The 26,270-nt window shown below is 40.7% G+C and overlaps 1 protein-coding gene across 3 annotated transcripts; it reads right to left on the bottom strand.

Moving 5' to 3' along the window:
* Nucleotides 1–2,488: 2,488 nt before the first annotated feature.
* LSM6 (LSM6 homolog, U6 small nuclear RNA and mRNA degradation associated) lies at nucleotides 2,489–8,449 on the bottom strand. Of its 3 annotated transcripts, none has more exons than XM_054295605.1 (4): nucleotides 8,407–8,449; nucleotides 7,290–7,402; nucleotides 4,160–4,273; nucleotides 2,489–2,666 (listed from the first exon to the last, which is right to left on the bottom strand). In XM_054295605.1, the coding sequence occupies exons 2-4, from the start codon at nucleotides 7,381–7,383 to the stop codon at nucleotides 2,632–2,634; spliced, it is 243 nt and encodes an 80-aa protein (XP_054151580.1). In that variant the 5' UTR covers nucleotides 7,384–7,402; nucleotides 8,407–8,449; the 3' UTR covers nucleotides 2,489–2,631. The 3 variants fall into 3 exon arrangements, with proteins under 3 accessions (XP_054151580.1, XP_054151581.1, XP_054151583.1); XM_054295606.1 differs by lacking the exon at nucleotides 8,407–8,449 and adding an exon at nucleotides 8,315–8,384; XM_054295608.1 differs by lacking the exon at nucleotides 8,407–8,449 and adding an exon at nucleotides 8,269–8,348.
* Nucleotides 8,450–26,270: the final 17,821 nt, after the last annotated feature.

Genomic DNA, 26,270 nt, shown 5'->3' with positions numbered 1-26,270 from the left:
TCAGTTTGGCTTTCCCACTGCAAGAAACTTGTGCTGGATGTGGGCATACAGCAAATTTACAGTTACTGCTCTTCACAGAGTGTCTGTGAACTGAATGTGTCACTGAGAGTGGGGGCAGTGGTTGAATGGCCATGGTTTACAGTGTGATCTCATTGCATAAAAGTTCTGACTATCAACATGAGTGCAGCTACAGTCTTTGAAATTCAGTAATTTTTGTTAGGTTTGGATTACTTCATTTTGGGTACATTCTTCTACGTAAAGTAATGGACAAATGCTTGCAGGTGTTAATGTTGCATGGTCAGTTCTGATCTCAATGAGCTTGATCCCAAAGTGAAACTTTTTTATACACAGGTATTGGGGCAAGAGCATCAGGATATGGGAAGTGATGGAAGTCAGTGATTGCAGGAAGTAAATGCTTCATTTCTTTTGCTACCTTTGAAATTTAAATATGAATTACAACTGACCTTCAATGCAAGTCTTCCTGTCTACCTCACATAGTAATGATGACTTCATGACCTAGAATACATTAAAAAACCCTTTGGCATGTAAACGACATAGTATTTATATTTATATAGAGTTTAGTACGTGATTAGACCATCAGAAGAAGCAGATTACAACTGAAAAATGCTCCAGAACAAGACTTGTAGAAACTGAACCACAGTTAAAAAGTTAACAATGCAAACTCTTGACATTAAATCAAAGTCTGCAAAATGCGTTGCTATACATGGGTAGGTGTGTGGAGGGGGAAAGAAAGGTGGAGAGGGAAAAAAATTAGTCCTATATTAAAGCAAAAACCCAAACAACAAAATCTAGACAGTCTCCAGGACTGAAAGCAGACAGTCACCTGCCAGCTACATAGAGATGACAAGGCAAATGAAAAATTGCATGCCCCACTTGGAGGTACATCTTCATTTTTAAAAAAAGTCACTTACAGAAGAGCAAGTTGGTGATTTGTCTTATATCCTGGACCTTTTTCAACCCTTGTCAGAAAATGATAAATTATTGAAGCATATTGTACAGTAGCAACTCTATTTGTGTGTTCTATCATGGCTTCTGAAGTGCTTAATGTGGAAAGGTTAACTACTGATTGCAAAATAATTTAGAATTATTTCTTCATCTTGAAAACCCGTAGAATCAAAATTTGCAGTTCTCATTCTCTCCCTTTGATAACTGGAATGTGACTTTTTCCTGCTTGCATCACAGCTACTGGTACTTGGGAAGAATGGGACAATGCTATATTCACACAGTTGTCTTGTGTTAATCCATCCACAACTAGAAGTATTTTTGTTCCTGGAGGCATTATAAACTGTCCCAAGAATAAAGCCATGCTTCAGGAAGCTCCTGTAAAAAATTGGCTCAATAGCCTCACCATGAGGTACATTGCCCTAACTTATAACTTCATCATGAAGAACAAGAAAACATTCTGAGTGTGTGATGTTAAGTGCAGGAACACTCAGGTGAAGGAGTATCTGAATTTTCAGAGTTGGCTTAGGTTTCTTCTTGGCTGACTGCATGTAAAAGGAGAGGATACATTTATAAACTGGAATAAGTATCCATGTAAAATTAAGCTGTTTTTATTCACCATGCTTTGATTATCTGGGAACATTGTTGCAAAATACACACAAACAAGTTCCCTCTCTGCTGTCAGCTCAGAGGCTCCCCCTCCCTAATGCACACCCCATACTCTAATGCACTTCTCATTCCTGGCCAGACAAAGGGAATATAGAGATGGTACCAGGTTGTGGGGGGAATGGATGGGAGAAGGAACTGGCTTGTGGTAGGTTTATAAAACATACCACAATGTTTATGTTTATAAAAGCTTTCAGATTCCTAGTGCATTTTCAGGAGTAGATTTAGGTATTAGTTAAAATTGCTTTTTACTGAAGAAGTCCATTGTGTTTGGTAGAGAAGCACAAGAAAAGGTCACCCCAAGCAGAGGAAGGGTGGGGGGTCCCCAGGCAGGAGGTGAAGTAGCTACTAGGCTGCACTGACACACCAACTGAGAGCTCTTCACCTCTGACTGACTTCCTCAGCTGGCACAGAGCTTCCTTTTCACCCTTAAGGCTTTTCTTCCATTTGATTCAATTCTTTCCCCACCCCTAACTGTGGAAGTGTCACTGTTACATCCCTTGATTCAATCCACAATTCATGATTTTTTGGACAGCTGAACTTTTTAGCTGATGACTCTTACTAGCCTGGCATTTAAAGCTGACCCTGTGTTTTCCAAAAGGGACAGGTCATTGTCACTAAACCATCAGCATTTCCCTTCCCACCATCAGTTAAAGTATTGTTCTGCCATTAATACAGAGCTCTGATTTGCAATTACTCCATGCCTGCTTACCTTTCAGTCAGTACCTTTGTAACTGTTAGCATAATTAAATGAGCTGTTGCTTCAAATTAGTCTTGCAGCACTATTACAAGCTTCCTTTTTATTTTTCTTTTGTACAATGGAACAAAGCAACGCTTTGAAACAAAAGCATTCAGGTAGTTTGCACTCACATTTACATTTATTTAAAAAAAATACTGAAACACTTGTGTATTTCACCTGTGGATTTTGAACTACAAATCAAATAGGGCTCATCACTTCAAAGAGGCTCACAAGTACAAAAAAACAGCCTCCTTCTGCCATCTTCACATCCTCCTCTTCTGGGTGCTTATGTACAACACTGAAAAAGAGAAAGTGGCACACAGAAGAGGGCCCTGGTAAATGACATGCAGAAGCCTTTTTATTTAAAACATCTGATTTCCATGGCATGTAAATTGACACTGTAAGAGATCCCATTCAGCATGAACAAAGCCAGGCAACCTTTAAGTCCAAGTTTCAAAAAATGCCATTAGCTCTAAACATTATGTATAACTTTGGTTCAGTATTTATTTTATTCATAGCCCAACTATGCTCCAGCAGTTGTAGCTGAACAGAGCAGGAACAAAGGCAGTGCCCTGCAGTATTGCTGAGGGGAGCATGAGAGCGCCTCAGCAGCAGAATTACAGGTGTCAGACACTAATGCTGTGATCTTTCAATAAGAGCTGGAAATCCCAAGCACTTAAGGCAAAGCTAATGATAGTTATGAAGGAAGAGACATCTTCCTCCTGCTTGGCTGATGATATGCCCAGAACAGATCCAGTCACAGCATAAAATGATACTGTGCTCCTAACCCTGCCACGTGTCTTCAGTCCTCTGTTCAGCCTGTTCTTGAGCCTTGTGCCTCTCATCCCTTTGTTTTAGCTTTCCTAACAGATTATTTCCTTAACTGATTCTCCAGCTGAAATGTCACTCCAGGCCTTAGCATAATAGTCGAAATGCCTTGCAAAAAGCAAGGGTTGGCCTTGATTCAAGGATTATTTCTCCACCCAAAAGCTCTTTTACACTGTTGCCACATTCTCTTTGACTCTTTTTCTAACATGGGGTTTGGTCCTTGTGTCTTTTTATTCCATCCCTCCTTGCTGATCTCCATTTTCTTCACAAGCAACTTGGTCAAACTCTGCTTCATTCACCTCCAGCTTGTGAACCTTTTCTATTTTTAGATACTCTTCTCCCTGGCATGTCCTGCTATTACAGCCTGATACCAGAGAGTCATTTCAGGAGCCTGGGATTGTCCTTGAAGTGCTAAAATCCACCTACTGCACCTGGATATTCAAAGGCTCAATATTAAAGCATGAGTGATTTTTTTGGCTGGTGGTAAAATCTTTACTCAAAAGATGAAAATAGCCTCCAGGACTAAGGATAAGCATTCATTCAGTCCTGGAAAACTGCTTCACCAGAAAATATTTGTGTCACTGTAATATCTGCACTGTAGCATAAATTTCTGCAGTAGCTTGCCTAAAAACACGAACTCTTATGGTGCAGAGCCTATCTAAGCAAGCAGTAAGTGCAAAAGAGTAAGCCTGTCAAGCAGTAGAAAATAAGCTCCAATAAGGCTAGAAAAGAGCATGCTTCTCTAAATGAACTTCAAGTTCAGAGGAAAAAAGGACCACAGGAATGCAGAAAAGCACAGACCCTAAAAAGTGAAACTGTAAAAAGCAAATATTGTAAAGATTTCCAAGAAAGAATATTAGTTTTAGGCTTACAGGCAGCTTACTGACACCTGAGCCGCCCCTCAAATTCAGAATATCAAACCACAATTTTCTAATGTGCAGTAACAGAAGGAGAGGGAATTACCATTATTTCCTCGGATAAATGCATCTCCATATTTGTTCTTTAACTGTCCATTTACATATTCCTCAGTCTGCTCCAGAGCTATGTTCATATATCCATCCAGGCAAGCCAGGACACCTGAAAACAGTGGCAGTTTAAAAGAGAATCAGCTTGAACTTATTTTAAAATAAACAAAAATGCACTGTGCTTGAATAGTACAGGAAAAAAAGCCCACCCTGTATCCTTATAACAAACTAAAAACCCCAGTGTGGACAGATGTCTTCAAAGAATTCAGCTGGAGAAAGGAATCCCAGGCACTCTGGTAGCAATGGTATCAGTTGGTGTAAGAGTTGTGGAATAAAAAAAAAAAACTTAAGACATTATTTCAAAAGATGGACAATTTCCATATTGAAAGCTTAAGCTGTCCCTTCTCACTTGTGTTTTAAGCACACACCAAAAAACACAAGGGGCATTAAATGTAACTGGATAACCTAAGGACAATGCTATGTAAACTGAGTTGTCACAAAACTTGTGAAGGATACAGCTGAAAAACAACCCTTTTAATACAGGACAGCATACACATATTTGTCTTCATGCTTACAGAGCTAGGAGAACACTGTCTGCAACAGAACATCAAAACAGAACACTGTTTTGATGTCAACAAAACTCTACACATTTTTCAACAAAGGCCACTGAAATCTTCCCACAAAAATAAAATTACACTGTTTTGATAATGCAATTAAAGAAAAAAATCTTTCATTTGCAATATCAGATGATTTTTTTTTGGATCAGGAATATACACATTTTAGTGTAATACAGCACAGAGGTAATACAGCTTTTTACAGGTTGTTTTATCTTCCTCTTGCATGTGGGTTTTCCTGACTTTATCCTTGCACAGAAAATACTACTTAAATAACTTTTTCTTCTATTTGAAAAACACCTAGCTATTTACCTAGCAGTAAGACATGAAATATAATATATTAGCTGTAATTAGGAAGAGGGAGAAAACTCAGGACACATTCTCATTTTTCAGAAATGTCACTGCAGGATCTTCTAGTTAATAATCAATTCAACTTCTTCTGCAACTTGTCATGGCTTAAAGGTTATTATTTTCCTTCCTGTTTTTCTCTCCTCTGTTTCCAGAGACATGGGAAAAACTGCTCACAAAGTGCCACTAAATGCCCCAAAAAGACCCAAACTAAAGTCAGGATTATTTTCCACTCTAGCAATCCTGATGTATCCACACAGGAACAGAAAACAAAAATGTTTGTACAAAATTAAAACTGGACCATGTGGATTTACCTGAGCTACATACAACTCAGTAGGCCACAAATGCAGTATTTTCAAACTCTTTTGCTCCTAGAGTGCATTCATGGAGTGCAGTTGTTTCATTCTCTTCCTACTTTTCTTTGTGCTTACTCTTACACCACTAATGGCATCAAATATTATCACTGCCCATCCTGGCTAGCAATTTTCTGTTTTATCTGTATGTAGAGATGCTTTAATGTATATATCCATATTTACACCCAGAAACCATACATTAATGTCCCCCTGATCATTTCCCAGGGCTTCCTGACTTGGGCATTTGCAGCACTTGGCAAGGGTTGAAGACAGTTCAGTGACACATCAGCACCTGCATGAGGCCACATTGGTGCTGGTGTGGAGGCAACAAAAACATCAGCAGCACAGCCTGGGGGAGAATCTGGGCAGATCTGCAACAACAGCCTGAGATGCTGTTTTGGAAATATTTGGCTTTTACAAATGTTGGTCACATTTCTGCAGAAAACAAACTAAGTGCATATTTTTTAAACAAAAACACTACACGGATTTTCTGTCACAAGAGTGCAGGGAAATAAGGAAGGGAAGGGGGGAAAATCCAGTGACAAATAAGGGTGTTCAGGGAACTCTTGTTCAATTAATGTGGTGTCAGGCAAGTTACACTAGCTCTGCTGAGGGGTAAGTTCATCTACAGCATTTACAAATGGATCTTACCAAGGGAGAGGTAGCAATGGTCTCAGTGAAAACAGGAACCCAAATCTGGTCTGGCCCTGCCTTGTGTGTACCCTCAGGTAAATGAGGACTTGCTTTAATTGACTTTAATGAGTTCTCTCTACATTCTCCTGCACTGAAGAATTTACAGAGAGACAGCAAACCTCTTAAGCCCCCAACGCCATCTGAAGTGGTCAGACAATGTGGTTCTCAAAGAAATGAGAGACTGCAAATTTTGTCAGCTGAGTGACACTGCAGAAAAACAGGAAGGAGTAAGAAGCCACTGCTGGCTCTGTCAGTGAAATAACAATTCAAAACTGTCCTAGCACAAAGATTCCTTGTCACAGCACAAACAAGTCTCCTCCCACAAGTGCCAAACTAAGCCACTTGAAGTAAACCTCTCTGAAGAAGGTGTCTGTTGCAGAACCATACTGTTTAAGTCATTACAGAAAAAAAATTTCTTAATTGAGCACAGCAGAGATTAGTTTTGACTGAATTTGGATACTGCTACAAAAATTGGTCAAGTTGATAATTGGAGCAGGACCAGGACATTTCACTGCACAGAGTTGTTTCATTTACTGGTTAAAAAAATCTATAATCCTATATACATGAAGGTATGCTGACAGACTTGGCAAAAGCTACACTAAACTTTTTCCTGTATCTCTGTGAGCCTTGACCCAACACAGATCTAGGCAGTTGTTTAACTAAGAATGTCAAGAATACTTTTCATCATGTAAGAATTCTATTATGAATGACAGCAGAGTTTAGTCTGAAGATTTCCTGGATCAAGATCTGTATTACCTAAATAGAGAACAAAAAGTTGAAGAAAAATCTAGTTCCAACAAGGGGTGTTTCTGGCCATTTCAGGAGTTGTAATTCCAGACAATCTTTCCAAGTATCAGTTTAGAAACTCAGAATCATCCAGTTTAATCACCTGTGACCAAGGACACTAGTGATTTAGATCAGTAATTTTAATTTCTAAATCCCCTGTTATTACCCCTCCTTCTTTATCACTTTCTCCAGAGTTGATTTTCTATTTTTACTGTCTCTATTCTCACACTCCATTATTCTGGATCACACTGTTTTTCTTTTCTATTCCATGCATCTATTCCAGCCTCCTCAATGAATTACTTTACTCACTGTGAGAGACAGATGGAGAACTTACCTCGATAATCAACTCCAGAATTTAATTTTACAACAACTGGCCTTCCAATGATTTGTTTTAGGAAGTCACTGGGGGTTTGCTTCCGCAGACTCATCTTGATCTTCTCTGGCAAGCTGAGAAGGGAAGAGAAAACATTAGGATAAGACATGTGCTTCCACATTGTTTTCAATACTCTGTACACACAGGCAGACCCCTGATTTGTAATACTTTCAGTAGGAGAAAATATTGAAGATGAAAAATACTGAGATGAAAGCAAAACTTTAAGGGTTGAGGTGGGGAGACAGAGCTCCTAAAGCCATTGCATTCAACTTTCCCTTTGGCATTTTTATTACTTCTGAAAGCATTACTAAGAATCCTTGTTTGCCACACCGCATCTTTTAAATTTCAAACAGTGCCAAAGGCCTCATCATCCCTAAAACCTTTTGCTAAAATTCCTTTAGAGGGCTAAGCCTAAATAGGTGTTTCGTGTCTTTAGGGGTGGAGGGGGCAGCCCATCCATGCTCTATACACGGAAGTCTGTGCGAGAACAGACACAAACAGAAGAAAAGCATAATTGTAAAAACATGCCTTCAGATAATAAAACAGACTAAGTTAAGGCTCGTGATTAAATGGCAGAGGAAAGATGCTGTGATTAAAAAGGCAGCAGGCGCACCCAGTTTGGTGCAAGACCCCTCTCAGTTCTCGCTTGACTTCTGCTCTAACATCGCTTTGTTCGGCGTTGTGAGCGAAGGCAGAAAACCCCCCCACGCTGCCGACTTCATTCGGCTGCTTCCCGGGGCAAAGCGCAAGGGGCGATTCCAGCCGTGAATCCAGGGACCCTCACTGTTCGCCCATCAACACCCGCCGCCGCCAGCGATGCCCGGGCCCCGGGGCTGCGTCCCCTTCCCGGAGCACACACGGGAAGCCATGAAAAACCCGCGCAGCTCCGTGACAGAGCAGCCCGGGGAGCCCCGCACTCCCGGGCCGGCCGCGCACTCACCACCCGCCGCTTCTCCCGGCAGTTCCCGGGCCGGCCCCGCACTCACCGCCCGCCGCCTCTCCCGGCAATTCCCGGACCGGTCCCGCACTCCCCGCCCGCCGCCGCTCCCAGCAATTCCCGGGCCGGGCCCGCACTCACCGCCCGCCGCCGCTCCCGGCGCTTCCCGCGCCCTGCCCGCCGCTCCCCGCCCGCCGCCGCCCCGCCCCGCTACGGCGGCCGGGCGGGACAGCCCGCGCAGCGCCCGAACGCGAGGCAGGCCCGCGGCTGAGGGCGCGCCCCCTCCTGCCCGGGGCCTCGCTGGGGTTGGGCGCTTCACGATCCCCGGCCCTTCGCGGAGGTGCGCGGGTTTTTTGTGGCTTGCTTGGGATTCCGCACAAAATAACACCCCATCGGAGAGAAATCTTATAGGATGTCTTGTGGAAAAAATCTTACAGGGTATTTTGTGGGGAAAAAAAACCCCACAGGGTCGGTTAAGTTGGGAAAGGCCTCAGAGATCAGCGAGTCCACCCTATTACCGAACTGTCAGCCAGACCGTGCACCGAGGGCCGCATCCTGGCTTTCCTTAAACACCTCCAGGGATGGTGACTCCACCTCCGCCCTGAGCAGCCCATTCCAGTGTCAAATCACCCTTTCTGTGATGGAATTCTTCCCAATGTCCAGTACGGTGCTCATTATTGTATTTATTCCAATGAGACCCTTTTAAGTCCCAAGTGATCTTGTCCCTATCATAGACACAGTGAGCACCTCACAGGCACCCTGTCCAGGACTAGACAGGGAAGTGCTGAAGGTCATTTCACAGAGGAATCAATGAACATAGAAACAAAAGAGATTTTTTTTTTAAGCCACCTGGGAATAACTTGGAAAGGGAACAAGAGGAAACTGAACTCACCTTCTAGTCTTCTACTTCTCCCTATCACCTCACTTGTTTTTCCTCCTTTCCCCCAGCTGTCTCCTGATGTCTGGAAAATACTTCCTTTTTGATTTTTTTTATTTCTTTTTTTATTTTTTTTAGGATTTAGTACTGTGACAAGAGTTAATCATCTGTGAAAGCTTCTGGGCTGTTTTGTTTTGTTGGGGTTTTTTATCTGTCCGGTATTGATTTAGTATCTTGTCAAACCTCTCAATTCTCATGATACAGAGAAAATATACCATGGCTTTTCAGAGCACAGATTTGTATTCTTGCTTCTTTCTAGAGTTGTTTATCTTCTCTTTTTGAACATGTGTCCAGTAACAATTTTTTCTCCAATGCTTAGACTAAAAGGCTTTTAAGAGGCAAGAGCTGCAAACCCGACCTTATTCACCTGCCTGTCCCAGAGTTCAGGCACAGGCAGGGACAGGGAAGTTTGGCCACACTGTGCCTGTGTTTCCAGGCAACCATCATGTTAATCAGGAGCATCCAACTGTGCTTGATTATATCTAGTATTTGAAGCAGAAAAGGAACATAAAATAGTTACTCCAGGGAGCAGACTTGCAAAGTTTTATTTGGCTTCCTTGGCTTCAGTGAGTAATGCTTTGATAAGGGAATATTCCTGCTTTCATTGTTATCAATCTCCAGTATAAAGATTGGGCAAACAAAACTTTCATGTCTGGGCTGGTAAATTTGCATGGCAATTTTGCAAATCCAACCAGGGACACTTTGTTTTGTGAGCCTTCTTCTTTGGTTTATTTCTTACAAATTTGCCTTCAGAGCTTGTATTTTTTTTTCCCAGCCATCAGCAACTGATGAGCTGTTTGCCTTCTGCTCAATAGGCTGCTTTCTAGCTAGCTGAGGCTTATACTTAATTACAGTTTGGATGTGTGTGGATACTTTGATTGTCTGCTGTCAGTCACCAAAATCCTTGTGCTTTCCTGCTTCACAGCCTGTGAACCTCACAAACACATCAGATTTGAATAATGGGCATTGAGGTTGGTGAGTTCTGTATCCTTAGATTCCTTCTTCCATACGTTGAACCCAAATCTTGGGTAATTTTCCTTGGTTTGCCAGAGGTCTCAAAGCAGTCTCTTGTGCTGTTGCTAGAGGTAAATTAACCTTAAATGGACTCCTTAAGGATTCAAAATCTCCAAGAGTGAACATAGGATTTAGATGTCATTGGCTAATGATTATCTGTTGTTTGTTTGTCCTCTAGATGAAAAAGTATTTTAATCTTAGATGTTGCATACGTGGCTCTCAGTAGATTGTTTTAAATTCTGCTTTATCTTTTCCTAGTGTGCCATGGTAGAGCTTTTCCAGCTGTACAACTCTTGGAAATCAGCGAGATGCTGCCCTTGTGTTTTAATCAAGATGAACTTGAAAGGTGAACATTGTAAGTGATAGAAATTATTTATAATTTGGTAATAAAAGTTTATGTCTAGCACTCCAAATTTCACACATCTGCTGTGTGCTGGCCTTGAGATATAGAACAATTGCAATTGCCTTTACATTTGGCCTCAGATGAAAGGTCATAAATTACAATGATGGAGTTCGTAGTCGTTCCCAGCTCACAAAATTTCCATATTAACATCTTCACCTCAAACATAAATGGTTACAGAGTTACAAAGTAAAGAGTTGTGTTGGCCTTTGTCAACTGAACTTTAGGATGGAAGTCCATGGATGGTGTGCTATTGCTAACTCTTAAACACAAAGCATCACAGAATCCTTGTTCAGAGGACCTAATTAAAACTTTACAGTTAACTTGAAAAATGAAATGGGATTTCACTTTCACTCACTCTCTCTCTCTCTCCTATCAATGCAGTAAAACCCACTTCAAAGTTAGGAAGGTTTTTCTCTCCCAGCTTCTTGAAATAAAAGCATTTTCAGAGTGAGATGGCTACAGAACACAGAATGGGTCAGAAGGAGTGTCCAGTTTCTCCTTTCCTGTGAATTGCACATCGTTTATACAAGTAAAGTGCAGATCAACAGCAATCCAGATGACAAAAGAATGTCTGTGGCACATTTTGAATTCAGCCTGAACAATCCCCAGCTACACCCAGCAGATGAATAAAAGCCTCAATCTTTAAACAGTTCTCACCTGAAACTTGTGTCAGAGAGAACAAATCCATTGTGGCCCAAATCACAGCAAATCACATGATTTTAACAATTAACTTTGGTGCCTTCTTAGGTTAGAAAAAAAAGGAAAAAAGCATTTTTTAAAATTATGCAGTGAAGAAAGAGTCCAAGATCAAGTTCCAAATCCAGGGGAACATTTCTTGTTCAGAGCCTCTGAGAATGGGGAGGTAGAAGGAGGTATCAGCCTCCATGAAATAGTGTTGAGGTGCAGCAGCTCTGCTATTCAAGATTAGCACTGCTATTACAGGGTTTCCTGAGGGCCCTGAAGTGAATGGTAGTGCATTTCTGAGGGTTGAGAGGTGGAAGGCAAAATTTCTGCTCTCACTGAAACCAGCAGAAGTTTTGCTAATTACTTTGGATGCCTCTGTAAGTTACTGAAGATACACCTGAGATCTCAGGTGCTTCTCTGTAGGGAGATACAGTGTGGGTAAATGAAGGTGGTACAGAATGTAATCTTATCCCCCAAAGAGTTGCAGCTGAACCAATTACTAAAGATCAGGAGCAGGCCTGATGTTAACAGGCCACACCTGCAGCCAATAAGAGCAGTGTTATAAAAGAGTGGATTGGTGGCATCTGCAGTCCGATGGCTGCTGCAAGGACCAGGAACAGTCAGTGCTTAGAGGAGATGCCTATGAGAAACATTGAGGAGGTACCAAACTCTGGAGTTATGGAAGCTGTGCATAGAACTCTTGATAAGACAACACTTCTCCAGGTCTTCCTTCTGGAGCTATGTTCTTTCACTGTGATTTATGCTTCTTAGAACTGTCTTCTTCTGTTGTTTTCAGTGTGAGGAATAGGATGTTAAGGAGTTGAAGTGTGCATGAAGAAGCAAGAGAAGGAAAGGAGGGTTTGGGACCTTCTTCCGTTTCCTCCTCTGCAAACTTCCTGGTGGACAAGCAACTGTCAGCAGTTCTTCCAGGGAGCTGGGGAGGATAATGCAAGAACTCAGCCTGAAGCTTTCTCTCTGTCTCCTACACTTTCAGTTCTATAAAAAGGAAAGGAAGAGCCTCAGAAGCTTTCAGAGTTCACTTAACCCCCTCCTGGAGTTCCTGGGAGTGCTTGGCTTCCCAAGGGCTTTTTCATGAGCATTAAGAGGTCTGATGTTCCCATTTGGATGGGAGAGTTCAAGCCTCTCAGCATGTGAATGATTGTCTGTGCCTATACAGTAAAACTTCAGAGATGTTTTTCTCCTTAAACAGAGGCTTAGTTATCCAGCATTATCTCCCATGCTGTGCTAGGATCATCAGAGCTGACTTGAACTGATTTCCTTCCATGTTCTCAACTAAAAAGTTAATGTATTTTTGAATGGAACCTTACTCAAAAAAGTGTTGGGTTTGAGCTATGGGTTTTAGATAGAAGAGACTAAAAAAATTCTGTCTTCTTTAGCTTCTCACACTGTGCTCACCACCTTGGGATGTTCATCTCCTCCTGTATGGCATAAGTGACACAATGACCTTTTGTCACATGTGTGTCTCTCCTACTTTCTGTCCAGTTAAAATATAGTGTGACAGATCATGTCAGGTTTGTGCTTTCTATTAAGCAAAGGCTTGAGGCCCCACCTGATTCCTTTTTGCACCACTTGGCTAGATTTTTTTCTGAAATATGCTGGAGCTGGACCAAAGCCTTTTGTGCTTAGACTCTATAGAATATTCCCATCAACATTCTATATTTTTTGCTTGTGGGGTAGCAATTCCAGATGATATTTCCATGTAAACTTCCCCACATCCAGTTTGATGAAACTGATTCAATACTTCAGGTTGAAAACTCTGGTATCAAGAAGTGGTCATGTTAAACTGACCTGCTGGTGCAAAACAGCTGCAAATTAGTTCCCAGCTCTCTAGAAATGCTTCTGATGCAGACTTGGGGATATGAAGTCAGCATGAATCAGATTTGTAGTGTGGTAATAATATATACCTTATCCTGAATTTCAGTGATAAAGGAAGGTTAAAGTGTGTTCAGCCACATTAAGCATGTAGAATAATGGGGATTATGTTACCATCACCATTTACTAACAGGAGAGCTTGATTTCTTTAGAAATAAAATGCAATTTAATGTCAATATTTGGCCATTCCTAGAGCATTTGTGGGCTGGTATTTTCTAATAGACCCAAATTTCTGGCTGTTGACTAAAAAGTCATTATTTTGTGAAGGGAACAAAGGAGAATGCAATTATTTTGTAATATAACAACAAAAATGGGTCAAATCAAAAGGGAAGGCTAGAAGGTTGTATCTATATGAAATAAACTGTTTTGCTAGCCATAGAACAATAGCATAAAGTTCTCTATTAAGTCAAAAGTTTGTTTTTTCATAGAATACATTTTAAAACTCTCTTGTCTTTTTAACTCTAATATAAATTCAATGGACACACTAGTGAAAATAAAGATTCTATCTATAAATAGAGATCTGTCAATCTGGTGTGACTGCCTGTGACCCAGTCCCTGGGGCCTGCAGTTTCTGAGGTAGTGTAACCTCAAACACACTGTTCAGATCTGATTCCCTGGTGTTCACACATGCCAAAAAACATTCCTCTATACTTTAGTCTTGTCTGCTTTTACAAGAAAAAATATATTCCTGTAAAAATTACATAAAACAATATTGAAGGTTAGGTACTAACTCTTGCAGATCTGCAATAACAGGTTGGGAGGAATGCTATCTTCTAGGAGAGGGGAATGATGCAGGGCAACTGACTCACTGCTCCACAGTCTGGTTCACACCTTTCAGGCAAAACTGCCATCTGTGCCACCAGTGTAGCTCCACCACTCCCAGGAATTGCAGGAGCTTTAGGGCAAAAAACAACACCCATCTTTTCTCACTCACCTGATCTTACCTGGAAAATTGAGAGGGCAGTAGCATAAAGTGCCTGTAGCCATCTAGACCACCTGGCATTAGAAATCTCACTCTTGCTGCTGCTGCTGGACCTGCCTGGATGTTGGAAACGGTGGAGAATGCTACGAAAGCTCTCAGCATAGGCAGGGTTTGTGACAGTGGAACGGCAAAGGTTCGCAAGCCCCTTGTGAGCAGCAGACAGATGATACAGAAGCCTGATCAGTCCTTGCAGGCTTTGTGGCCAGGAAGGTGTTGGCAACATTGCTGTAAAATGGGTTATAAATCCTTATGGCTTGGATCGTTAAAGAACTACAGCTCTCATTACTCTCTCTGCCCTGCTCCATGGCAGAGGATTTCATGCTGCAAAGAGGAAGGAAATCCTCTCTGCTTCCAGGAGAAAGTGAAAGGTGAAGAAGCACACTGCATTCACATGCTTTTCTTTGATTCTTGTTTCATTTTGCTTCCACCTCCACCGAGTGACATGTTCTTGGTTTCCTCCATGACTAGTGCAGTCCTCATCAGACTATGTCCCAACTGTGCCACCTCCTCAGCTACTACATTTTTCCTACTCATTCCCATTCCTCATCCAAATGGTTTCCTCTTTTTTTTCCCTTTTCTTTTTTTATATATGTATTTTATTATGTAATTATATATGTGTTTTTGTATTTATCTGGTGGTTGTTTTCCCCCATGGCTTTCACCTGCTTCTCTACTTAGGGCTGCCATTACCAATTGATTTCACATAATGCACACAGGACTGCCTAAATATATATTCCTGTCTCTGGATGTAGGGTTTGGATGTTAAAATCAATGCCTGGGAGGTGAAAGGCTTCATCACCCATAAATAACTCTTAAACTGCTCATTTTGGTTCCTCAGAGTATCAACAATGGAGGATATAATTTGGAAGATGAAATGTGAAAATACACGTGCTGTGCTCACATGCTGAAGTTTCATCAGCTGGAGGGATTTCGGGTGGAAATGGGGAATAACAATGAATTAGTGGTTTTGTGGATAAGGAGAGTTTTATTTTTTTTTTTTTAATAATAAAGAAATATCTGTGATAATTTATCCCTTTCTTGAACAATGAATAACAAATGAATAATCGTATGCTGTGTAAACACCTCAGGGTTACACCAACAAACACTGCAAGTTACCAGTTTGAAATTTGGAAATGAGCAAGTCAAGTGTGGGACAAGTTAGTCCAGAGAGGGAGACTCTGTTCTCACTTCTGCTGCTGAGCTACTCTCAAATGTTGAGGCAGCTCATCTCACCTCTCTGTGTCTCACCTTCTCCTCTGTAAAACAGCAAGAATGATATACCTAAAGTGCTTTCAGATCAATGGATGAAAACTTTATGTAGTAGGAAGGTATTATTAAGATCCTAAGGATGCCATGGGAGAAAATGATCAATAATTATTTATATTTTCCTTTGCCGTTTAGGAGGTATTTTTCTACTGACAGTATTTTCTACAGTCAAGAGCACAAGAGTTGAGTGTTGTCACTGTCTTGCAGAACATATGAGTCTTTTTGTATCTATATTATATAAAGATGGAAAACAGGTTAAATTCTAGTATGTCATTTCTCTCAAGGCTGGAGGGCCAAAGTCAAAGGAAAATCTACTGATTTACTGCATGAACAAGTGCTGTGCATTATCTATGCATTAATAAATTCTACAGGACTGTATGTGCATGCTTTACTCATACTATATTTTAAGCTTGAATTTTTTTAGGAATTCAGATAAAAAAGATTGCTTTCAAAAATTGCCCCACATCAAGTAATCTCTGTTTAAGGAATTGTGCATTTATTTTTAAAGTAACCTCATTACAACCACACTTCTTCCTTTTGACGGTAAAGCAGAGTGCTTATCTTCCATATTTTCATAATGAAAGCTCCCAAGCACAGGATCCCGTGGCAGATTTACAGCCTGTGAGCAGCAGAACTGACAGGCATTTTAATATGAAAGGAGATATGATGTCTTTAATGTACAGTGATGTCACTTCTAACAAGGTAGAAGCGTGCTTTTTGCACTGCAATCACCATAAGAAGTGAAACCTGTCTGCTTCAGGAGTCACCTTTTAACCCAGGAAAAGGTCACAAATAACAGAATAAAGACAGGACTCTGCTTACTCAGGTGGAAGGGCACTCTGACGTTGGAGGAGCAAGGCTATTGTGGATGTGCATTATCTCCAGGAAGCTGAAGCTACAAATAGTCTAGCTCGAGCTAACCTTGAGAACAGAAAAGGAAAGGATAATGAAAATCCTCAAGGGAGTGTTAAACTGAAAGCCAGATTGCCTGTTGACCACCCTTTTTCCTTTTATCCAGCATTGATTGGACCTAATAACTTGAAAGTGATATTGACAGCAATATAGTCCACCATTACCTGGACACATGATTATTTCATTGAGAGAAAGGACAGGAACCCAGTACCAAAAACCTATTTCATTCTACATTAGACCAGAGAATTTACTACTTTGTCTAGGAAATATTTGCCAATGATTTTAAGGGCTGATTTAAAATGTGCATTTCTTAAATGTGCTCCCAGCTCCTGACTGAAAGCTTTTATCATGTCATTCTGGAGATGCACCATTCTTAAACATCATATACCAGAGCATAAGATTAAAAGGCCATAAAGTGGCAAGAAATCTCAAGGTCCAATAAGTACATTGCGTTAGCATTGGGCTGGTGACTTTGATTAAAGACAGGAAATTAAAATACGTTGTCATATATATAGATACAGTATCTCCTCAAGACAATTGCTTCCTCCAAACTAAAATTTCAGAAAATCAACTTTGGATATTATGTCCTTTGGTATTTTGGCAGTTTGATCTTGAAGGGATTGCAATAAGGAAGAAAAGAACAGCATAAGAAGTAATTATGTTGTTTTCTATTATCTTTGCAGAAATCCCGATTTTAAATGAAAATGGTTTTCAGGGGCCTCTGAACCATCATGTTCTCCTAACCAGGGTGCTGGGGCACAGAAACAGTGACAGTCAGGTAAGGTAAAACAAGGAGGAAATCACAGCATTGAACAATTAGTACAGTGTTATCCCCAGCATGATGCACTCATGTCAATACAGCTGCTTGTATCTGTGTCCTGCAGAATCAGAAATGATGATTGACCTCATGAGGATGCTTGTAATATCCCACTGCTAGTCCTGTGTTCTTTGGAATTTAATTTTTATAGATTAGTATATTCTGAGGGGTGATGTGATTGGTTTTCATTTACTTTGAAACAGCAGACTCCCTTCCTCCTTCTTCAAAATGGAGGGAAGAGAAACTGCGAATTCAGGTTTACATTTAGAAACAATCAAGTCACATTTCAGTAGAAAATGTCAGAAATACTGTCAGTATCAGTGAATTCTTCACCCCATTTTAAGCCTGTTATTCCAACAGCAGAGGTACCTTTTGAAGACAAGCCCTGTGTATGCTTAGAGTTATGATAATACTTTAATTATATTTTCCAAAAAGTAAAAATATTGGGAAATTAGATACAATGTGATATGCTGTAGATCCATAGATCCCTATAAAAATAAATCTGATGTCATTAATGTAAGGTAATGGTTTGAAAGGCCCTGTAATAACTTTTAAAGGTCCTGTGTCTGGAGAGGAAAGCAGCTTGACAGACACAAGCCACGAACTGCTTCGCTTTCCACGCTGCCTTCTATCTGTCAATATATTGGTTATGGAGCTGTGCCGAGGCCAGTCTCCAAAGGCAGACTGTCACATTTCTCAAAAGATAAAACATCCCTAAGGGTACAAAGAATTCAGGGACACAAGCTGATAGACAGGAGCAGCACTGCCACTCTAACATTTTATGGCTGAGTTCAACGAGTGAGCCCTTTACTGGATAATTGAATTGATGAAAGGCTTACAGTTGCCCCGATTAAGCGTCTTCCTTCTCCATATGTAAGACTCAGGGTAGTTTAAGCAGAAATTGAAGAAGAAATTCAGGAGAGAGACATTCATAAGCTCTTTGAGAACTGGTCTCTCATGAAAAGCTTGGCATTTGTTATGTTACATGTGCTGTTAGTCCATACAAAGAATCCTGTTGTCCAAGAAATGCTATTTGCAGCAGCCCTTTTTTTTCCTTCCCTCTAACTAAGGGTTTGTAAATATTTTTAGAACATGTCTTGCTGCTTCATGACTCATTCCCCTTATGATCTTTGGTATTTTTCCCATTTGTGATCATGCAGGATCCCTGTGGCATATGGTCACCTGGGAAAGTATTATTAAGGAAGAAATTAAGGGATTTTATCTATTTTTAACATTTCTTGGAAGACTGAAATGTGGAAGAAGAGCCACATCAAAGCAACATTTTTCAATCTTCTGTTTTACATTAACCAGTCTCATTTGTTTGTGCTTTCCATGATGTATCCCTGTATTGTATCTTTATTCATAACTGACTTGAAAATTATTTGGGCAATTTTCTTTGCCTCTGCAATGTGCTTGTCCAGTGCCAAGTGCAAGGGACCATTAGGTGCTATGATAATACAATTTTTAAATAATTGTGTATTGTACCAGGAGCTCATAATTTCCTGCTGATGAAAGAGAACAGCCAGGAGATATTTAACCAAGTACTCAGGTAATGAGGACACACCTTCTAGTGTGATGAAAGGGAAAAGGAAGTATGATCTAATTCTTTAAGCCTAAACTTAGATTTAGCACTGTCAGTGTTAGCAGCGGGATGCCATGGCAGTGTGAGGGTACAGTCAGAAGCAGGACTTATTTTTTACAGTCCAGCAGTAGATCATGTCCTATGTGAAGCTATGACAGTTATCGTGAAATCTCTTAAATAATCTTAATAGAAATTAAATTCTACAAACACAACTTCTTATTGATGAACATTAGCCATGGTGGGCTGCTACAGATGTACTAATGTGGAAATATCAGATTTGTGACAGGACCTCCAGATCCTGTCTTTTTACTCTGTCAGGTTTAAGGGCAATGACTGTAAATAAGCAAGTTCCAATTGCTTTTTTCACTGTATTCTTGTTGGCCTTCTGAAGGCATTAAGGGAAAGGGGACTCAATTTATACCTGAGCCTATAATTAATCCATAGGATCAACAGGCTGGCAGCCACTTATTTTCAACAGAAACTCCATGGTTTGCCTGTACCAAAGCTTCAATTCTTTTAACATTTTATTTCCGAGTTTCACCTCTAGAGACAGCAAGCTACCAAGAGAATCCAGTGCTGGCATCTTGTCTTGGCAGTGTCTGTGGTTTCATTTGCTCTTGGCCTGGGCAGTCAGACAACATCCTTGCTAGACCAGGACAGTCAGATGTACCTAGATAAGCTGCACTAATCAGTGTGAGTCTCATATAAGTAACTTAATATGGCTTACAAGTTACAACACTTGGCTAGGGTGCTTACACTTTATCCCTAAATATATATATGTATATGCTAAGTATTCTGATAAATTTTTTAGGGAAAAATTATTTCATTCCCAGTTTATTTTTATTTATAATGTTTAGTGCAATATTTATATATGTTTAGTGCAATTATATATTCACACTATTCTCACAGGTTCATGAAATGTTATACCATATGCTTAAATATTTATTTTTTTCATTAAATTAAAGACTGGGTTAGAACTACAATTTTTTTTTTCTACCCAAAATAGTTTTGGATTCCTTCCCCACATGTGGTAACATTTGCCATTCTGTTTAATTAACCAGATTGGTGAGAATGTTTGATTTTTTTAAAGATCCTTCTCTTTATGGAGAACTAAAGGTCATAGCTGGAAAACTGGCCAGCCGAGCTCAGTCATTTCTAAGTATTTTGTTAATTTTTCCTGGTTAATGATCCTTTCAAAGTCAGAGTGTGCAGTTTCTTTAGACTTGCATCAAACACTCCTCAGAACTAGCAGCTCACAGTGGGAAAAGATAACCTATTTCCTTCAAGCACTGCAGTTCTATCTGTGAACTATTGGCATCACATGAAGATTGATTAAAGTTCTGCCGACACCTAATGCACACAAGAAAAAAAAAATAAAAACTGCCCTCTTTGCCTACCAAAGGATAGCCATCTCAAATTGTAGCTGCTTGTCTCTGAGGTGTGAAACAGACTGATTCTGTTTATCAATTAGGGTGCCCATGTTTAGAGCAGCAGTGTGATGGTAATGAGGGCCCACAGTGCTGGCTCCAGGGGAATACTTCAGCATTAACCTCAGTGCTGGGTCAAGCACTGTCCCCTTTAATGAGGGATGTTAGGCCTTCCCAGGCAGCTGCATCTTGAGCTGAAATGTGACATAACCTCTTCTACCTTATCATGTCAGGTGACAAATTTAAACCACAGTGGGCTGAAAAAGGCTTGCTCAGCACTACAGATAATTTAATTCCTCAGTCATCTTTCCTCTTTATCTGCTATTGACATGCTCCAGGATAGAAAACAATGATAGAAACCATGTTCAGATAAACATAAACCTTATGAAGGTGTCCAGTGGGCTTTGTGCCCTTCCCTTGTTCACCTCTGTGAATGGCAGATTGGGGTGCTGCTGGTGAAGAGGGAAGGGATGAAGCTGGAGTGATCTGTGCTTTGGGATCCACCTGTCTGTGTGACAGACTTCCTTCCAAACCTCAGCAGCCTTGCCCTGCCCCATGTGCATGGGGCTTTGTGGGGGGCTCTTGCTTGTGCATGGGGATGTATGAGTTTAACCTAGCCCTTTTCTGCATGGTGTGATTCTGCCAGTCTGTTTCCTTGGAGTTTCTATTTTTAATATCATATGTGTGTCTCCAGAAAATTGCCTGGTTAGGCTTATAATGAAAAGTTTCCTGGGAACCACCACCTTTTTTTCTGTTCCACAATGGGCTCAGTCCTAAAATAGGCTTGAAATATACCACATTTCTCTTTGGGTTTTGGAGGATAAAAGCAGTTTATTTCATTAGTCATCAGTCAGAGACCAAACAGCTCAAAAATTGAAAGTGCTGAATCCAGGTATAGTAATTTATGGTTGGGAGGCATCATCATTCAGTCAGATATGCTCCTTTCCCCAAGAGTTACATAAGAATTACCACTTTGATGTTGCTTTGTATCCTGGATAAGCCACCTAAACATTTTGTGACTCCCCTTTTATAGAAAGTGCATAATGGGACATATATTGTCATTGTAAGGGCTTGGAGGCAGTGCCAGGGCCTCTTTGCTGCACTAACAATAGCAGTGATCTTTAAGGCAGTACAGCAGTGAGATACAGAAATTGCCAGCAGTGCTTGCTGTTGTGTAACCCCAGCCAGAAACTCAGCCCCACTCCCTGGTGTGATGGGGGAGAGAATTGGAAGGATAAGAGTGAGAAAATTCATGGGTTGAGATAAAAGCAGTTTAATAGGTAAAGCAAAAGCCAGAGGTGCAAGCAAAGCCCAATATGGAATTTATTGACCACTTCCCAAGGACAGGCAGGTGTTTGGCCATGCCCAGGAAATCCAGGCTCCATCACATGTAACTGAGACTTGGGAAGACAAACTCCATCATTCTGACCATCCTCTGGTTCTTTTCTTCCTAATTTTAAATGCTGAGCATGGCTCCATATGTTATGGGCTATCTCTTGGGTCAGTTGGAATCACCTGTCCTGGCTGTGTCCCCTCCCAGCTCCTTGTGCATCCCAACCCCTTTATGCTGGGGTGAGAGGCAGAAAAGGCCTTGGCTCAGTCAGTAATAACAAAAACATCCCTGTGTTGTCAGCATTGTTTCCAGCACAAACCAAAATCATGGACCATATTAGCTAACTTTGGAAACAACTGAGCTCCCCAAGCCAACACCAGCACACCTGCTCTGCCAGGAGCATGGGGAGAAGCGAGTCTGTTGAACAGCTTCCAAGGCTGCAGTGGCTTGGGGATGCCAGAGAGTACCTGTAGCCACTTGGCCACCCAGAATCTGTCTTCTGCTGCCTCTGGAAGGCCAACCAGCTGTAGTGACATAACACTCAGGAACGGAAAGCAAAGCTCTCTCCTAAGAGCTAAGATCATTAGTGGGTGTCTAAAGGGGAATACTTGTTGTGACATTGATTTATGCAGTCTTTTAATTGCATTAAAATAGGTGTAGCCAGTTTGATGTTTGCACTAGAGTAGGTTTTTATGAGGCCAGACTAATGAATGAGCCCCTCTGCACCCTCTGAAATCATTGGAGTCCCTCCCTTGTGTATGGATTGAAATTACAGCAGCAGCCACAGCACAAGTGTGGCAGTGCCTGGAGAGCAGGCCAGTGCAGACCCATCAGTCAATGTCCTATTGATACACTAGCAGAAATGGACTAGTACTGCGTCAGTGTTAAATGTTGCCCTGGTTTCATATGTGTACATTTTTCTAGAGTTTCAATTATATCCTCTATAATTTAAGTATCATTAATAACCATGTGTTATATTGAATTAGAAATGTCTGGGAAGTGTCAGTCATCTTTTTGCATATAGTACAATGGAGAGGGCTGCAGTAGATTCATATGGAGCCCAAAAGCTAGCTGAGAAAACTGGAAAGAAGTTTCAGTTAGTGGAGGGAGGTTCACAGCAAGAAAAAGATGCTGATGCTGTAAACTCCTTCATTCTGACCCTCCCATTCCACTTAGGCATGTTAGAGACAGACCTCCAGTGAAGTCACTACTGAAACTGAGGAGGATAAGCAATAGGTTTTCAGACATGATCTATTCCTGGTGGCTGATGATTGATTTTAGACATTTAAATAAATGCACCTACCTTTTTTTCTAGTGATAGAATTGTTTCTGGTGCATAAACATGTTGCATCACATGGCCACATTTCGAGAGTGCAGCAGCAGCAATAGCTGTATTTCAGGTGCCTTTCCTAATCATTCAGACCCAAGGAAAGAGCATGCCTTTGAGCTGCCTGAGGGACAGCATGACTGGCCCCAAGGATGAGCACACCTCCTGTCCAGGCTGTGGGCCCGACGTCAGTGAGGAGCTGGTGCTGATCTGTGGCCACCTGGACACAGCTGCTAATAATGAAGGCAGCCCATGAATGGCAGGAGAGGGCTGTGCCTCACACCACAAAGTGCCACTGGTTAGCAGCAATGCTGTGCCCTGAGTGCACAAGGCAGGGGCTGAGGAAAAAGATGGCTTCCCTTTCTAGGATGATAGAATGCAATTGTTTGTCAAAACTGGTGGGCTGTGCATTCAGTTATTTTACAGCAGCAGTGTCAAGTGTTCTGGATGTTATGATTATGTTGTATAATGCTAGAAAAAGTACAGAGCTGGCAGTTAAATTTATTTTGCTAACTGTAACCTTTACTGTGATCCAAGAAGTGTTTGTCTTGCCCCATATCAGTACTTCATTCACCATAAAACTACTCCTTTGCTATGCAGAATTACACATAAGCACTTTTTCTTGCTCCTGCATCTATACGATACTTTGTGCATAGCAGTGTCAGCAGTGCTGAAGGAAGAGGATTCAGGAATGACAGATACCTCCTCTTACCTCTGCTGCTGTAATTCTGACAGGCCTGATCCAAATCCACTGGAAGCTTTTGCAAAAGGCTTCCATTTGTTTCACTGATCTTTGCAACAAATCCCAAGAGTCATTTGTCAGCCTTTTAGAGAAGAATTTTCAAATAATGGGAGTCTCACTTTGTTCAGTCAGGGGCTAATCCTTAAATGCTGGTTTCCAAATATTTTGGATCATATACACCTATCAGCAAAAAAATACACCCTCACTCTATGTACAATCAATTATTTATTTATGAGTTATATACATGTGCTACTGTACTTATATATATTATAAAACATGCACAAAATAGAAATTTTTTTTAAAGGATGAGTTGAAACTTAAATAGATTAAATTATTTTTTAAATTATTTATCAATGAAGCACACATAAAGTCTTCCTTCATCCCAATGGTCTGTCATGTGTGTGCCCCGCTTTGGAGTCCATCATCTTAAAAAGTCCATTCATTGGCAGTGGTAACTTTACATCATCTACCACCCAGAAGTTATCTATATACAGCTTCTTTTATGTCCACCTCTGTTTGGAAACCACTTATTTGTGTCACTCACAAGTTTGAACACTTCATAATATTATCTATGGCAAAACCCTTCTCAGGCTCTCCATTTGTAAAATGGAAAAAGCCCCAGGGAATTTAGGAAGGTTACATACACTGCAGGGTTTTTTTGAGAAGGACTACCACTACTATAAGTCTTACAGACTTCTAAACTCTGTAGCATTTGGGTTTCCTGGACAAAAAATATGCTTGGCAAACTATGGACATTAGTAAATGAGCCTGATATTACCCTTTTGCATCATAAGGGTGATCTCATTGTTATCGTAATTTAAGTTATGATGCCAGAACCACGCTTCTTCCACAAACTAAATGATTCAGCAGAGAATTGTAATAAAAAGAGGCTGTCTGTCAGATTATGGTTTAACTAGAGTTGAGCCACATTTTGGGTTCAGCCATTAAAGCAGCTGTAATCAGCCCTGGTTTAAATTCAGCTTTGTCTAAAAATCTGCTATTGTTTTGCTTTTTTTTTTTTTCCCTAATGACCATTCATTATGGATGTGAACTTTCCTTCTCTGTCTGAATATCTGTAAATATTTTGAAGCTTCTGTTTGCTGACTCCCATTATGTTTGAACTCTGCTTACTGGGGCCAAGTTCCATCAGGTTGTCTCTCCTGTGCTCCTGACTCTTGAGCTGGTTCCACTAGAATGCTGTTGTCACAAAGAATTTTCATGCTGCTTGACCCTATTTGCACATACTCTTGCCTCCTAATTTTCCTCTCCAGAGCATATTATTAATTATATCAGAACCAGATATGCTAATTCTTCAATAAGAAAACTCCAAATAAAATTAATTCACACCATTATTAAGATATCTGAAAAAAAAATCACAATTATTTTATGAAGGGCACAATTTCCAGAGGTACAAAAATATTCAACATGCACAAAAGCTGCTCACCTTAATGTCACTCTGAAATTTTGGAATCTTTTTCATAGTTATCTTTCCCTTCTCTGTTTTATGACCTTAGGACAGAGAACATGTCTATTTAATGTCTACATTAAAATGTAGCATGTCTGCGTTGAAATATTCAGTTGTTATTGGCCAATGTAAAATCAAATGATCACTAACTTCCTCAGATCTTGCCATTTTATTAAAATCATTAGCATCCCCTCTTTTTTCGAAGGAAACATTGTTTGAGGTGAACATCCTAAGGCAATATTTAAAATTGAATTTCTTCCTTATTTTTAATATATATACCATTTATTGCATGAAAATTAAGTAATGTGGGGAAAAGAGGGGCAGCTCTGGGGTGTCATCACCTCGTTAATATTGCCATAACCAGCTTGGTCAAAAGGGAAAAAAAGTTAAGATAGTGTAGGACACCACAGGATATAGAGTCCCAACACCACACAAGAAGTCACTGAGTTAACATGAAAGATTTCAGAATGAAACCTTGGTGTAAGAAGCCCCTTGCAATAAAGGGTTGGAACCATTGTCTCTTGCCATACTGGAGAAGAGCTGGAGTCTGTCCCACCATCAGCCCAAACAGGAGTTCACCACTCCCTAGAGGGGAGTGCAGTAGAAATTAACTCAGTGATGCCTTGTCTTCTGCTGTCATAGGAGCTCTGTCACCATGCTGGACTTCATGTACCAAATCCATGTGGTGAACAATCCATACCACAGCAGCTCATGGAAAGGGTGCCATTTAACAGTTACTGGTTTATTCATGGCTGGAACAGAGCTTACCCAGAAGCTCAGTTCAAAAATCATCCCAGCAGAAGTGGGGAAAAAAACTTTACTTGGGTAAAATTAATGAAACCAATTGACTCAGAGCTATGCATTTTGGAAGAAGGCAAGGAGAGGTTTTTGCAAGTTCTGGAAGGCCAAGGAATCCTCATTTAGAATATTTTTTTTTCATGTAAGCGTGTGTGTGTGTATTTTATATGTGACATATATATTGGTATAGATGTGTATGTGTTTATAATAAAAGCAGGGCATTTCCACACTAGGCAGTAACACCAGTTAGTGCTGACTTACAGGTAACAAGAGGAAAGTGAGCAGGTGACTTGCTCCTAGCAATGTCATATTTGTCCCTTTGTCAGCCTGGGCTATTTCAGCAGCAGTTTACTGCCACTGCCATCAGGGTCAGCAGATCTCAGATCTCATGGGCTACCTACCATTGCACACATAGTTAGAACCA

Source organism: Melozone crissalis, unplaced genomic scaffold, assembly GCF_028551555.1.
Source record: "Melozone crissalis strain CALT ecotype California unplaced genomic scaffold, PUWL_Pcris_2 ptg000006l_1, whole genome shotgun sequence".
Taxonomy (NCBI): Eukaryota; Metazoa; Chordata; class Aves; order Passeriformes; family Passerellidae; genus Melozone; species Melozone crissalis.
The sequence above is the reverse complement of the archived record's forward strand: the minus strand, read 5'-3'. Positions and strand labels throughout refer to the sequence as shown.

What these genes read in the sequence shown, in the direction of transcription:
- LSM6 (XM_054295605.1), bottom strand. Translation starts at nt 7,383, where the DNA reads ATGAGTCTGCGGAAGCAAACCCCCAGTGACTTCCTAAAACAAATCATT. An exon ending in TTCTGGAGTTGATTATCGAG is followed by an intron (nt 4,274 to 7,289) that starts GTAAGTTCTCCA and finishes CACTGTTTTCAG; the next exon opens with GTGTCCTGGCTTGCCTGGAT. An exon ending in ATTTATCCGAGGAAATAATG is followed by an intron (nt 2,667 to 4,159) that starts GTAATTCCCTCT and finishes TCTCTTTTTCAG; the next exon opens with TGTTGTACATAAGCACCCAG.